Source organism: Pinus tabuliformis, chromosome 3_1 (genome assembly GCF_031772625.1).
Source record: "Pinus tabuliformis cultivar Carrire ecotype Pingquan chromosome 3_1, CPIR1, whole genome shotgun sequence".
Lineage (NCBI taxonomy): Eukaryota > Viridiplantae > Streptophyta > Pinopsida > Pinales > Pinaceae > Pinus > Pinus tabuliformis.
In genome coordinates this window covers 812,676,862-812,692,488 of record NC_142301.1, presented here as the reverse complement: position 1 = coordinate 812,692,488, position 15,627 = coordinate 812,676,862, and the positions used below count along the sequence as shown (strand labels likewise).

Below are 15,627 nucleotides of genomic sequence, written 5' to 3'. Positions count from 1 at the left end.
TTGATTTGAATAACAATTTGCATAATCCAACTAATTCCAAGAACCATAGTTCCATCCCAAATTGATAATAGTTTAATTTAAGAGCTGTGGAGAATCTTAAGAATTTAAAGCTCGAAATGAACTATAAATAGGTAGAAATAGAAGCATTTTGATAGCTCTTTAAGAAGTACCAAGATGTGTTTTCCTAGACTTACAACAAAATTAAGATGTATGACACATCTAATTCGACATGTCATTCGCTTGAAGCTAGGCACTACTCATTTGTAGAAAAATATCAATAAAATGCCTTCCTTTCCATAGGCTCAAGTGCGAAAGGAGATAATTTTTTTTTGTTATATATCAAAATATTTTTCCAAGTTAGACACTTTTCCTAGGTGGCTAATTTGTTACCTATTTGGAAAAAACAATGGAGTGATTCATTTGTGCATGGATTTTAGGAACTTGAATGCAGGGTTTGAAAAAGGAAAACTACCTAGTTCCTTCTATGGAACAAGTCCTCCAATTTTTTTTTAGTTCACAAGCGTTTTCCCTATTAGAAGGTTTTTCAAGGTACAACCTATTTCTAATTGTTGAGGAAGATAGGATCAAAATGACATTCCACACTAAATGGGGAACATTCACATATAGGAGGATCTCATTTTGGTTTATCAATGTAGGGAAAACATCTTAGATATCTATGTATGTGGCATTTAGGGGATTCTTAAACAAGTGTGTAGTCATATATTTGCATGATGCAGTAACCATTTTATCCAAGAATAATGCCAATCAAATCTTTCATCTTGTTGGACAATTGGGATTGTTTGGATGGCTAGTGGAAGTAAGTGTGTTGGCATTGATGTGTTGGGAAGTTGGTATTTCCTAATAGTCGGCAAGTATGTTAGCATGGATGTCAACCAGACGAGTATGGATGTATGTGCTAGCATGTTTGTTTCAGGGGGAGTCTCATGGTTGCTGCAGTCTATGGTAGAGAATCACCATAGTAGTAGGCCTATTAGAAAATCCATAAAAAGATTATTATGTTGGTTGGAGATCCCAAGACTCCAGGGACAACAAGAAGGGTTAAGGTGCAGAGAATGGTAGAGACTTTTCACCCATGTTTCAAGTAGCAAATGGGCTTAATGACATCATTAGACCTTCTCCACTGGAAAGTTCTTTGAAAAAAAATTCCAACAGTATGTGGAAGTCCATAAATGGATCTTAGGATCAAAATTTATTGATAGTGGAAGTAAGGATCTTGAATTCCTTAGGAGCAGGCTAAATTTCGAAACTAGGGAAGCAGGCCAAATTTTGAAATTTTGGAATAGGGAAGAAGGCCGAATTTTGGAGTCTTAGTCAATCAGAAGCAGACTGAATATCAGATCCCCAAATTTTGGAATCTTGAAACTTTGGAGGATCAGAGTATCAGTCAATTGCAAGTAGGCCTAATATTGGATCCTCAAATTTTGTAATCTCAGAACTTCAAAGGGTCAGAGTCGTGGTCAATAAGAAGCAGGCCAAATTTTGAACCCCAAATTTCGAAAGCTCGAGACCTCATAACTTCTTACAAATTGAATTCTTTAAAATCACCGAGGGTTGTGGGGAGTAGGAATTTATGAAGGAATTCGTTTGTAAAACCAAAGGATCGAGGAACCCTTTCTCTCTCCTCGGATAGGACACATTGCAGCAGTTGATTGGCCCTCAGGAGTTAACAGTGGTAGATGACATCAGCATGACATGGTTGTACGGAGGACACGTGGAAGTCAAATTCAGCAATATTGAGTAGCATAATAGGGAAAATTCTGGTGACATGTGTCACCACTAAGGAGATGCCACATAGGGATGATGACACAAGCATGATGTCATCCTAGCAATATATCGGGGGTCAGTGATTTTGTAACTCCTTCGTAATTGTGTTTTAAGAAAGTCCCAATATAGGGAGCTCCGATGTTGATTGGAACTTGGTTGTGGAGCCCAAAGAAACAAGGGCATAGTGAAGGGATTAGAACCTAAGTGCTATGGAGATTCCACGTGGGTATTTCAGAGGTTGAAGATTTCATAACTCCTCCATAATTATTTTTTGAATAATGTTCCGATACAGGGAGCTCCAATGTGATTGGTGTTTGGTCGTGGAGTCCAAAGACCCAAGGGCAAAGAGTAAGAACACAAAGATATAGGTCCCCAATAGGATCTTAAAGGGCTTAGCACCTAAGATCTATGCAATCGGTCACAACACCCAGTCCTATGGTGGAAAAACAATAAGAGGCGAAGTAAAAGGGGCTAAAGGCCAATATCAGAATCTTGCGAGTTCATAATATCCTGCCTTAATAATGTTACGAAATGTGGGGCTTCGAGATGGCAGCACAAAGGTGTATGAAGGATGAATGAGCCAACAACTAAGTAAATGTGCATAGTAAGGTTGGTGTTGTAAGATTAATGGAAACTATAGATATCGTTGAGTCAAGGCAACAAGGACCACAATTGCACATAATGGTTTAAAGGAGTTTGTCATGAGATGAGGCAACTCATCCTTGATCTTCCTTCTGTGCTACAAGAAATTGAATGAATATCAGAGCCTCGGGTGTAGGATATTTTTTCATAGAAAGAACAAGATCTATGTTGGAGTGTGTAGGATTGACTAAGGATTTATGTCTCAACATGGGGACTGTTATTGTCCATCATTTAATTTGTCAACACGGGGGTTTCGTAAACTTGTGAAGCATGTGTGCACTGCATGTGCTAAAATTTTTCTTTCAATTTAGATCGATCTAACTACAAAATAACGAAAACCAATTAATCTAATCTATGAAACCAAATAATGAAAATTAAATTCAACTAACCTATGAAACCAAGTAATGAAAAGAAAGAAAACAAATTCAAAAAAAAAATATAGCGCGTGCAATCACATTTGCAAGAATTGAAATTTTAATCTAAGAAAGAATTTCAAAGCATGTAAAAAAAACAACTAATGTATACATAGTTACTCCAACATTCAATTATAAAGTGTTACCTTCTTGAGATGATGTGTAAGAAACTATCTATACTTTAACTTCTAATGTCCTAGAAAAGCAAGTAAAGTGTGCAGAAAATAACTCAGTAATTGCATGTATTAAATATTCAACCATTCAATCTTGAAATATGATTAAATTAATTTCTTAGAATGATCCTTAGGAATATCATTTAATGCAATTAAATGAGGATATTAAAAGAAAATTTAAAAGCACGAAAAAGTAAAGCTCAATGATTGCATAGATTGAACATTCAATCACCCAATTTGAAGTCACCTTCTTGGCTTGATCTTTTATTTAATTATACAATGAATTGATAGTTTGATCTAAGAAAGTAAATAACAGAAAATGAAAGGAAACTAAATAACTATGAGCTCTTGCCTCAAACTTAATCCAATTGGAAAATAAATATATTTTTCCTATTGAAATGTTTTTAGAAAAGCAAAGATTACACAGTCATTCTAAAACTAATACTAAGAAAGAAAATGAACTTTAATCTATAAAAGCAATTAAATCTCACACATTTTAGGTAGCTAATCTAAAAGTGTGAGAGATGGTAAATCGAGATGCTCCATATGTAAGCAAAACCAAGTCAAAATGAAGGAACATTCATGGGTAAGGTGCTACAATCTAATTCTGTATTCAAAGCTTGAGCATGACTCGAATTTTAGACATAAAAATGATAGGAAAAAACTTCCCCTATTTATAAAAAAAGATGAGAAGCTATCTCATTAATGAGAGTCCATGAATCTCTCCCTATTTCTATAGAGTTACAGTCAAAATAGGAAATGATAAGACACATGTCTTCTTAGAGTTTCAATACAAATAGGAAATGAGACACATATCCTCATGATCCCATGATCTTCTCCATTCAAATTGGAATTTGGCCTTAGGAGGCCACATAAGGGTCTTTTAGAAGCTTCCTTTTGACCTACACATGTCAACAATGTCAACCCACTTGTTAGGTATAAGCATATTCACATTATTTTCTAATTTTTAACCATAAATTCACTTAAAAATTCTAAGAATTAATAAAGTTTGGAAAAACATAAATGTGACACAATAATGATAATGGTAAGGTAAATGTAATGAACTAGAGGTGGAGTGAAGGTGACAATATGGAAATATGTTAAGGGAAAAATTCCCCTAGGGTCTTGGGCTGATACCCTAGCAGACTGAAAGTGGTCTATATAGAGAAACACACATTCCACACAGCCATTATGCTAATATAAAAAAACTCTACGATAAGGGGCGTACCTGAGGTCCTACGTTTGAGAAGGTCCTTCCAGGGTCCAAACCTTTCTTGGAGTTCCTTTGCTCCTTTGACCTGCAAAACAATCAATTCAAGAAAGTACAACAGTATATGGACTAAACATTATAAAGAAACCATCTTCATATTATAAAGAAAGGTAGTTAGTTATGCAATAAAACAACCATTCACATATGAATTCTAACATGAATATCATAAGCATGAAGAAGATTTATATCAGGAACAAAGACATGTGTTTCTTTTATTATAGACAAATAAAGTATAGAAAAGAACAATTTCACTTGAGTCGTCCTTTCGCAGGCTCCAAGCAGAACCGTCCTCTGGATTCGTCCAGTCTCAAGCCTTTAACAAACTCCTTCCATGACTTACTCCATGATATCACAAGTAGCAAATGGACATCATCACACAAGGAAACAAGGGTTTCCTGTAAAAATGGGGGAAGTGCAGGAGGCACAAGGATCTTCAGACCTGGTCAGGGAAATCTCAGCATAATAACCTTTCTCTCTCTTCTCTCCTCCTTTAGGCCTTCCCATTGAAGCCTTTTTATACTTCTCCCAAAGTAGTTTTTTAGTTGGGAATTGGTTGGGAACAGTTGGGCCACAGGCACTAACAAGTGATCAGCAGGTAAAACTCGCAATCTCCACCCGAAATTAAGGAGTTTTATATTTTTTTAAGTGTTTTAATACATACACGCGGGTTGGGTATACACCTACCCGCGTATACACACATTTAACTCAAGGAAATGTCGCGTATAAGGGATAAAACACTATTTTTTAAATTTTTGGACCAGGTCTGGAAGGAGGGGTTGCCCTTGGCCATGAGTGCAACATCACAAACCATAAGAGTGAGATTTGGAGCTATAACAAAATATAAGTGAAAATGTAATGGAAGTGAATGACAATTTCAAGGCCCAACTAAAGCTATTGCATGTCCTCATGCAATCTATTACATTAATTATTTTTTATCCTTGAGCTTTGGCTTAACTTTGCATGATATCATTTGATAACTTCATACTTCTGCAAAGTCTTTTATTTGAATTTCAACATGGTTGGTTCTTGTGTTACAACCATATTTTTTTGTTGCATTAAATTTTGATCTTTGAACTTTGCATAATGATAATTTGATTATTGTTGCAAAGTATATCTTTATTGGATTGCATCATGGTTGGTTCTTGTGTGACAACCATGATTGTGTTTGTATCCAATTATCTTTTGAAGTACTTTTGAAAAGCCATTGTATGCTCATAATAATAATGTAATAGTTAATATCTTTTTGAAAGTATGTGGGCTTCTGAATATGATATGAACATGGAAAAATATGAATATGAATGTATTCCCCCACCCCCGCCCCCCCAACTAATGGTATTGACAATTTTATGAAATGAGGAAAATGAGTGTTTTTTTCCAAAAATTATCATTCTATCTTTTCAAGGAATTCTATGTTAAAAAGTTAGAAAATGACGTACCTTAACTTACCCTTTGAAAATGGATGAGCTGCATGTGTGATAGCTACAAAATTCTGATCATAATCTTCTTCAAGTGGCTGGACAAGTCATGGAGAAAAGAGTCAAGACGACTTTTTATTGCTTTTATTAAAACTTGTTGAATCTACTACGGAATGGTGTTGATTCTGCTGCTGTCATCTCATTCCATAACTGTTATTTGATTATGCAGCTGTCAACTGATTCCGCAGCTACATGTCTTCTACATTTTCTCCAAAATGCTGAAAATGATAGTCTTCATGTCTTCAAAACTCATTGGCACAATTCCTACTATGTGAATAGATGTTCTGATGTCAAACATAGTAGGAAAATTTTCACTTAGTGGCCATTAATGGATGCCACTAGTCAACACGAGAACTCTCACCATTGATGACAATGAGAGTCAAGATGCCAAAACACATCTTGCTAGGTACAAATAATTTTGCTGTTGTAGAGTACCTAGAAGATCCGATGAACAAGGGACATTGATGTATTCCCATTGTTCATTGGCATGAGGACTTGCCATTAAGGCATGCAAGCCTCAAGGTGTTTTTTTGCAAGGATTTTAGACTCAAAGGACTATGGACTCAATAATTTGCATTGAAGCAGGGTTTATTTGCGAAATGAAAAGGACAGGAAAGGAAAAATGAAAATGGAAGATGACAATGGGCAATAAGCATGTAGGTGAGCTTCTTTCTTTTATTTGTGGGTTATAAGTTAGTGAAAGCAAGGCAGGAAAATGACTGTGAAAGAAAATAAGCAGTGAAGGAAAATGAGATGAAGGTTTTATTGACTAAAAAAGAAGGAATGAAATAGTGATACTGGCATCTAAAAGCTCTCAAGTGTTGTATCTGATTTGACATCATATGCTCATGCTTTTGATGTTTCATCTTTGATGTTGCTTTGATCATGTTCTTGTGAAATAAATATGGTCTTTGTGAGAGACACTGTTTGGTTATGGTAATCTATTCTTCCTCGTGGAACCTACAAAAAAATCTAGTACTTCTTCTGCAATGGAATGTAAGATTATCAAAAGAGAGATGATCAATCTTCTCTATTAATGGCATTTACACAAAAAAACTAAGAATCGGTACTAATAAAACAAATTCACGAAATAAAACCAAATGATTATTATTATTATTATTATTATTTATTTATTTATTATTTTTTTTTGTATCGAAACTAGTGCCTCATGTTACCTGCTATGTCTTGTCAGCAATTTATTCATTCTTTTTCTGTTCAAACTTGGATGATAATTTGGTTGAAACAGTGAAAATTGTCATGAGGTTTTTCAACTGTAGAATTGTGCCCTTCCTGCATCTAGAAAATCTTCTCAATCTTCTTTAACTGAGCCATGGCATAAGATTTTCCTTTTCTAATGCCTTCATATTTTGTACTTGCAAGACTCAAATAAACATGATCGTTCTTATATAAAAGCATGTTTAGTAGAAAGTTATTAACCCAATCAAACCCAATCAACATAGGAAAAGGTTATGAAACCACTAGTAAAGGCAAAGTCAATGTGCATCTGTTGGCTGGAAATTTGGTTAGAAAATTTGTCCCGCGAGAACCTTCTAAGGGATACATCAAAGCTTCCATAGTAATAGATACGAGAGATATGGGTCCTCTCACATACCATCCCCTTCAAAATACAACGTCGAGATCAAGATACTTGGATGATTAGAATAGGAAGGCGTTATTGTTACTTTAGAGAATCCCTATTCTTTCTTATGTTCAAATGTGTATTGAGGCTGTAATGAAATAGAATCGGCCTTCTTATTAGTTATTCCTTAATTCTTTAACTGCATGAGGTATCAAATAGTGAATATCACTAAATTGTTATTTGATCTCTTGAAATCCCTTCTCATTTTCTCTCACAATGGATCCTTCAATGGAGGAAATTAACAAGGCCAACAGACAGTGGATGACTTGGCATAAGCAATTGGGGCACCCAAACTCAAAGCGTTTTCTCCAAATGTTTCAAGCTAGAATTTAGCCAGGGAAATTGGATCTGGGCAGATATTTCTCCTAAAGATCAGAGAAATCAAATCATGGCCGCAACTGTGCATTAAATCCAAAAATTCGTTTTTCTCACGCAATCTGGAAAATAAGGCTCTAAAGAACCTCAAAATTCTCCTAAATGGTTGCAAAATCCAGAAAATTGCTCATAGTTTACCTAATTGCCCCCGTTCTGGAGAAAACTCATGCCTCAGTTTTTTCTAATTTGCCTCGGTTTGCCTAGAAAAATCGTTTTAACATTGGGTGTTAAGACAGTTATGCTTTCTGACAATTACATTTTCTGTAAAAATCAATTTCGGATTTGTCAAATGATTATGCCTACAGTTTCGCTGTAGTTTCGAAGAAAATTTCTTGTCTCCCTTGTCTTTCCTCTCTAATTCTTCAACTGCAGCTTCTTTCTTATTCTACGCTCTTCTATCTGAGAATGTTGTTGATGATCTGTTTGATCTATAAAAAGATGATTATCACGAGCTTCTTGCTCAGTTCAATCCAACCTATGTGCATGCACATTAATTTCTGTATAGAGCCAGTAAAGATACTTGATGTTCAGGCTTCAACACTCTTTGAATATGGAATATATTTTGGAACAGTAAAGATGTAAGCCTTATGAAACTCGGCAACAGAAGATCCATTGTAATTGGAACCTGTGAAGTAACAAGAACAATCACACATGCTAAGGAAAATGCAATATTATTCAAGCTAAGTGTTTGTGTTTCATATTGGAGAAACATCCTTCACAGAAAATCCTATAAGTAGTATACACTGAGGAACATGAAGATCAACGATCATTTTGAATAATTCAGTTGATTTAATCCTAGCATATTTTCATCACAATTGCAAGAGTGTTAGGAACGAATTTACAGGTTGATGCGAATTTGAAAGCCAAAGCCCGGCTAGCACACAAAACAAGGCCATTTAAATGTTGTTTCTAGCTTATTCGTTTGGAGTTTTAATCTCATTTTATTTTATGCTTTGAGCTTTTTCATAACATTGACAAGCATTTTTTTCTTTAAATGTTTTTTTTTAAATTATACATATATATATATATATATATATATATATATATATATATATATATATATATATATATATATATATATATATATATATATATATATATATCATTTAAACAAAACAATTTATTAATAAAGAAAATGAATTTGGAATTTTTTTATTTTTATTTTAAATTTTAAAGTTTATTGAAAAATCAAATTAAATTAAATCAAATCATGAAAACAGAAATTAGCTGCAGAATTGCATTTTGTAGCTAAATAATTTTTTATGATATACTAACAAAACAATTTCTTTTTCTGATCCTCCAGGTCACATGAAGTGCAGAAGGAGAGCATACTTGAGATTTTTTATTTTTTGTTAGCATAGTTAATATTTTATCAATCGATTCCTCTGTAAATTTTGCAAAAATAAAATGAAAAGGATTGATCTCATACCTTAAATTATCGTTCGTGATATTCGCTTGCACTCCTTGTTCTCAATCATTTGTTTTATTGCAAATCTTTCCTGCCAAGGGTTAGTAGATGGGTAGTTCTTTTTTTTTTTTCTAAATTGGTCTACTCCTATATTGATACAAAATATGCTTACAGCGAGGCAAAGGCCTCGAGAGTTCTAGCCCACGAGACGGCATGCTTACAAAAAACGTTTGATAAACTGACCAGAGGACCTACATAAAGACTTGCTTCAGGACTTGAAATAACTGAAAACCATAACGGAGAACTCAGTACCAGGACAGTGACCAAAATCTGACCTGTAAACAACATGAACCAAGACAGTAACCAACAAACAGGGAAATGCCGCCCACGCAGGGGAAACCGGCCCGTAAAAAGTTGGAAAAACCTGATTCTGGGAGCTAAAAACATGAGATGACCTTGTATCCTGAGGGGATTGAACAACTGCCTTCAGCATTTGAACAAAACCAAAAGACGCAAACCTATTCAGTCTTCATGCTATGTTGGAGGCTGCTCTTCAACAATGCGGCACCCGAATTGATCTGGTTCTTCAAACTCCGAGGATTGGCCCTCTTTACTTGAAGGACCTTCTCTTGCAGGAGCGCTCGGGCCAGCATGGGTGGTCGAATCCTGAATAGCAGAGCCCCCAGTGTCCCTTCTCTGAGAAGTCACAATCGGCGAGGAAACGTTCTGGTCTTCCATCTGCTGGTACTGAGGAGCCCCTGGACTGACTGTCCCCGAACCCCCAGCATCCTCACTCAATTCTACAGTGACCGACGCAATGAAGGAGGAATTGCCAAGACTACAAGGGAAGCGGAAGCGAGCCGTGTGCGTACTGGAGTGGTGAGAGCGCACCTCTGACATGAAATGCCCCCTTCCTCTGCCACGACCACTTCTGGTCGCAGGATAGTTGTTAAAGCCGAAATCCGAAGCCTCGGACAAAGGGTCCGAGGTTATTGAGGACGCTTGGTGGGGGACCCAGCCATGAGAGCTACCTCTTCTGTAGCCCATCCTTGTGCGCTCTCTGGGCATGTTGAATTGAGCTAGAGAAGCAGAACAAATAGCCAAAGAGGGGATTGCGAAGTGGCGACAGAGGAAGATGCTAAACGGATGAATTGGAGCGTGAAAGCACGGATAAGTATTAGCTCCTCGATCCAGAGCCAGACAGTGCCCTGATCTGTCTCGAGAACAAGAAGCTTCAACCTTGCTATGCCAGCATGAGCGAATGGGGAGAACAAAAGTGAGGACCGTGCCGAGCACCATTGCAGTTAAGCTGTCAAACTGGCGCGCTGGAGAGAGTTGCGTTAATGCAGCATTAAAGATGATTGTATGAAACAATAACTCCTGCCTCCTGCGCTTCCATCTGGCAGTGGTGAGCAGCCACGCGCCCACCCTCCACGCCATCTTCGTACTACGCTCCGGACTACTCACCCGCATCCGAGAGAGAGAAATCCTTTTGCGCCAAAGAAGTGCACTTTTGTTTGAGGTATGCATCATTTGAATCACATAGAGGACCAGAGAAGAATAGGAGCTACTGATTGACCCCCTGATTAGCCAATCTGTCTGCTACCCTGTTGGCCGAATGCCTTATATGCTTGAAGGTAATGCTGTGGGTAGTCCTGAGCCATTCTTCAATTTGTTCCAGTCTACTGAGAAGCCTCCAGCTTGAGGCAATCTTTGCTGCTGATGTGCCTGATTGAATCCTTGTGGTAGCTGCTATTAAAATTTGAGAATCCCCTTCTACCTCAAGAGGGAAAAGTTTTCCTGTTCTGCTATGCATATGCCTTTCCATAAACCCTCCAGTTCTGCAGCGTTGTTGGTATCTTTGCCAATTGACCCATGATATATGTGCAATACTGTGCCTACTTCATTTCTGAAGACACCACCATAGCCGGCCAGCCCAGGATTGCCCTTGGCTGCCCCATCGAAGTTCAATTTGTAAGAGTGGGAAGCCGGAGGAGACCAAGTGTGGGGAGAAGCAATGCTGATTGGGGGATTATTCTTGTCTTGAGCTAAAAAGGTGAGGTTCAAATTCCATTCTTTCAGGATGAGGCATTCTTGAGGAGAGTCTGGCAGGTCCGAGTCTTGCCAATGTTTTAGAGCAAGAGTTTCTTGCAGATAATGTTTGAGAAGTATCCATAGAGCGTCAAGAGGCTTGCTAAGATTATTGAAGATTCTATTATTTCTCTCCTTCCAAAGGATCCAGAAGACAAAGCTCGGGAGGAGGCTCCAAAGGGAATTGAGAAGAAGGCTTTGAAAAGGATGCCGAGGCTAGTTTCTGATAGTGTCTGTAATGTTTCCCACACATCTACCCGATCTTCTATTGCACTACTCAGTTTTTTCCCATAATTGTACTGCTAAAGGACATGTATCCAGGAGATGCAGGATGGTTTCTGAGTTAAGATTACAGTTTGGGCATCTGGAGGGACCATTAAATCCTTGCTTTTGAAGATTGTCCTAGGTGAGGATACGCTGCTTGCTCAAAAGCCATAGAAAAGTGGAAACCTTAGGCTAGAAGCTTGGTTGCCATACCTGATCCCAAAGCTGGTCCTTTGCTACCTGCATGGGTTGATAGAGAAGCTGGTATGCTTCCTTGGTAGTGAACATTCCTTTTGGTGTGTATCCCCATCGCAGTTTGTCCTTTTGATTTGAGTGTTTGATTTTATGGAATTTTAGTTCCTGATCGATCTCTTCATGGGTTTCCCCTTGCCAGTCAGCCTGTCAGGTGCTCGCTGGTCTCCAGAGTTGAAAATCATTAGGGGATTGCTACTACCAGTACTGATGAACATGGATTTGGTTAGCTTGCTGCATGGAAGCTTGCCATTTAGGCTTGCAGAAGAGAGAGGCTAATTGTGGGAGTTGTTGCCATGAATCCTCCCAAAATCTAGTTGTGTTGCCTGAATGGATCTCCCAAAAACTGTGGGCCTAGATAAAAGCACTATGTTGCTTGGCAGCATTCTAGATCAACGAGCCTGGAGTTGATGTACTGATTCTGATGAGTTCGTCCCAATGACTGCCTGGCGCGTATTTGGCTTGCCATAGACGTGCCCAAGGTATGTGTGGTTTGGAAATCCAATTCCACCAGATACGGGCTCCCATTATGTTGTTGCTGTGAAGGGGATCCCTCAAGCCTAGCCCACTAACTGATCTTGGTTGACAGATCTCAGTCCATTTGAAAAGAGCCCATTTCCTATTGAGTCCTGAGGAACCCCAAAGGAAGTTTCTTTGGAGATTGCGGATATTCTTAAGAACCCATTTAGGAGCAGCTAAAATGGAAAAAAGATAGAGAGGCATAGCTTGGAGAGTAGATTTGATTAGGATGAGCCTACCAGTAATATTAAGCTAGCGAAAGGTCCAGGAGGAGAGCCTGAATTCAGGATTGTCGAGGAGGGTTCTCCAGGAGGCATGCTTAATAGCTGAGTTCAACAGTGGAGCTCCCAGATAATTCGAAGGAAGCACAGCTATGGGGAAGCCTAGAATCCTAGCGATGTTCCTCTGAGTCACAGATGGGGTGTGGAAGAAGAAGAGTTGAGATTTGGAGGCATTGATGGAGGTTCCTGAGGCTTCAGAGAAGAGATTGAGCAGGGCCTTGAAGGCGGAGGCTTCTTGTACAGATGGGTGGCCGAAAAGCATAGTGTCATCAACAAACTGTTGGTGGGAAGTGGGGGAAAGACCATGAAGAGAAATGCCCTTAAGGGTGTGGGAGGAAATGGCAGAATGAAGTAGGCGACTGAGACCTTCTGCCATGAGAACAAAGAGGAAAGGGGAAAGAGGATCACCCTGTCGTATGCCTCTGGATGGACGAAAGGGCACAGAGGGTGAGCCATTAAGCAGGATTGAGAAGCTGGGAGATGAGATGAGATTCATAATCCACCGGGTCCAAGTAGCACTAAAGCCAAATGCCAATAACATCTGATGGATATAGTTCCAGCTGAGTTTATCAAAAGCTTTGGAAAGATCTAGCTTGAGAATCATACCTGGCTTTTTTAGAAGCTTGAGAGAGTTGATCACTTCGTTTGAGAGAATGATACCGTCCATTATCTAGCGCCCTTCTACATATCCGGTCTGCTCTGGCGAGATGAGGAGAGGGAGAAGTGGTTTGAGCCTGTTCGCCAAGACTTTGGATATGAGCTTGTAAATGACATTACACAGTGCAATGGGCCTATATTTGTTTGGCATGTTGGGTTCATCTATTTTGGGTATTAGCACTATGAAGGTTGAATTTAGGGAAGGAAGGATCCAGTGCATGGATCTTGATTCCTCCACTATCTCCCATACCTCTATTTTTATAAGCTCCCAAAATGCATGAAAGAAGTTGGCTGTAAAGCCATCAAGTCCTGGCACTTTGCCATCCTTAAATTGGGCCATAGCTTCCTCCACTTCCTGCATAGAGATGGGCTGGAGCAGCTTGTTGTTGTGGTCCTCCGTAATGATTTTAGGAATATGCCACGTAAGTGATCGAATGGCTTGATCCCTACATCTCAATGGCTCTCGAAGAATATCCTGAAAGTACTTTTTGAATTCCTGTTCCACTTCTTCATGCACTTCTAATCTCTCCCCTTGTAGATTATTAATGAAGGTGATATTATTATGCATTCTCCTTTGAATAGTAGATCTGTGAAAAAAATTTGTATTTTTCTCCCCTTCCTTAAGCCATCTGATTCTAGACTTTTGTCGCCACAGGATTTCTTCTTGCTTCCTTCGTGCTTCGATCTCGGTCAAGAGGGTCTGCTCCTGTTGCGCATAATCTTTCGTTCTTCCCTCTAAAATGATACTCTGTTGTAGTGAATTCATCTACTGCTCCAGCTTTTTTCGATGTTCAAAGATGTTGCCAAACTGAGTCTGATTCCATGATTTGAGAACTTGTTTGAGGTATTTTAATTTTTGTTGGAACTGGAACATCTTGGCTCCTTCAGGGGGAATGAAGGATTTCCAAGCCTCATTGACTACTGCTTTGAAGTTGGGATGAGAGAACCAAAAGGCTTCAAAGCGAAAAGGTCTATTGCACTTTATGCCTGGACGCGACCACTGTAGCATTATGGGCCAGTGATCCGAGCCCACATGAGGCATAATGGAGGCATGAAAGTCCCCTCCCAAGTGTATAGCATTGTCTGATATGAGGAAACGGTCCAACCTGGAGGCTATATGCTGTGATCCCCTCCTTTTGTTGGTCCAGGTATACATACCATTTGAAGTCTGGAGGTCCATTAACTGATTGTTGTGGATAAAATCTTTGAAGCCAATGCTGTCCCCTTCTAGCTTCGATCTACCACCTGTTTTTTCCCCTAATGCTATTATTATATTGAAGTCACCGCTACCAATCCATAGGGGAAATTGCCTATTCGAATTGAGAGCTGTGAGTGTGTCCAGTAGATCCAACTTTTTTTGTAATAGAAAGATGACCATGGATGTTGGTCCCAATGAGATGAAATGTTGACTGAATGAAGAAGTGTGAGGCATGAAAGTCTTGAAGGGAAAGTACCTGTGGGTTCCACAAGATTGCCAACCCTCCTGAGGCTCCGGAAGCATCCACTGAGACTGAGCGGCATCCTATCCAAACCTTATTTAGAATCCTTTCTAGTACAGTGCTATTACTTTTTGTTTCTTGAAGAAAGACGATTGAAGGCTTTTCTTGCTGGATCAAATTTTTTAACATGCTGTGTTTTGTGGGGCTGTTCAGCCCTCTCACATTCCATGAAATGAGCTTCATGGAGAACTATGGGGAAGGGCTTTGAAGAACTTTGTCAGCTTGGGGAATCTACCAGATTCCACCAGCATGTCTCCGATGATTATGGTCCTTTGCAGATCCGTTTTGCGCCCTCGTTTCTTCATATCTTTCAGGATTTTCTTACCATCCCAAGGACTGTCGGCCTGAATACCTAGACTTTTGTTGTGTTGTGCTTTGGCTAGAACTCCTTCCAACCTTTCAATCTCCCGGAGGGGTATTTTATTAAATTCTTTCTGTCTGCATGTTGTTTCCAACTTAAGAATGTCCAGACCTTCCAGATCTACGCTTTCTGTTTCCTCATCCATGTGTATCAAAGTATTCTGTTCTTCCTCGATTGTCTTTTGATGAATGCTGAGAGCTAGAGCTGCATCTAATTCCATAGATGAGGACTGCATGGCGGTTTCTAGATCTGTCTTCTCAGAAGAGGTAGAGGCGGGAAAGCTGGTGAGAGTGGAGGCTAAGATCGGAGATGAGGATTTTAGAGTCTGGGGGGTTGAGGAAGGAGAGGGATCTACGAGAGGGGTTTCAGGGTGATCCTCTGAGGTATGTTGAGAGGTTAGAATTTCAAATCTGTTCTGGGTATTAGGTTTACTGGAGCTGGCTGGGGCTGCTGGAGTTTTCTTGGCATGTCGTCTACGATTAGGGACCTTTGTAAATCCTTCAGTATCTTTGTTGGGCTCATT

At 39.0% G+C, this 15,627-nt stretch overlaps 1 protein-coding gene across 1 annotated transcript; it reads right to left on the bottom strand.

The window, feature by feature from the left end:
• Window positions 1-12,558: 12,558 nt before the first annotated feature.
• LOC149189959 (uncharacterized) lies at window positions 12,559-14,765 on the bottom strand. Its single transcript, XM_089410389.1, has 4 exons — window positions 14,699-14,765; window positions 13,495-13,775; window positions 13,194-13,321; window positions 12,559-13,105 (listed from the first exon to the last, which is right to left on the bottom strand). Exons 1-4 carry the CDS (start codon window positions 14,763-14,765, stop codon window positions 12,559-12,561), a joined length of 1,023 nt encoding a protein of 340 aa, XP_089266515.1.
• Between the last annotated feature and the right edge of the window lie 862 nt (window positions 14,766-15,627).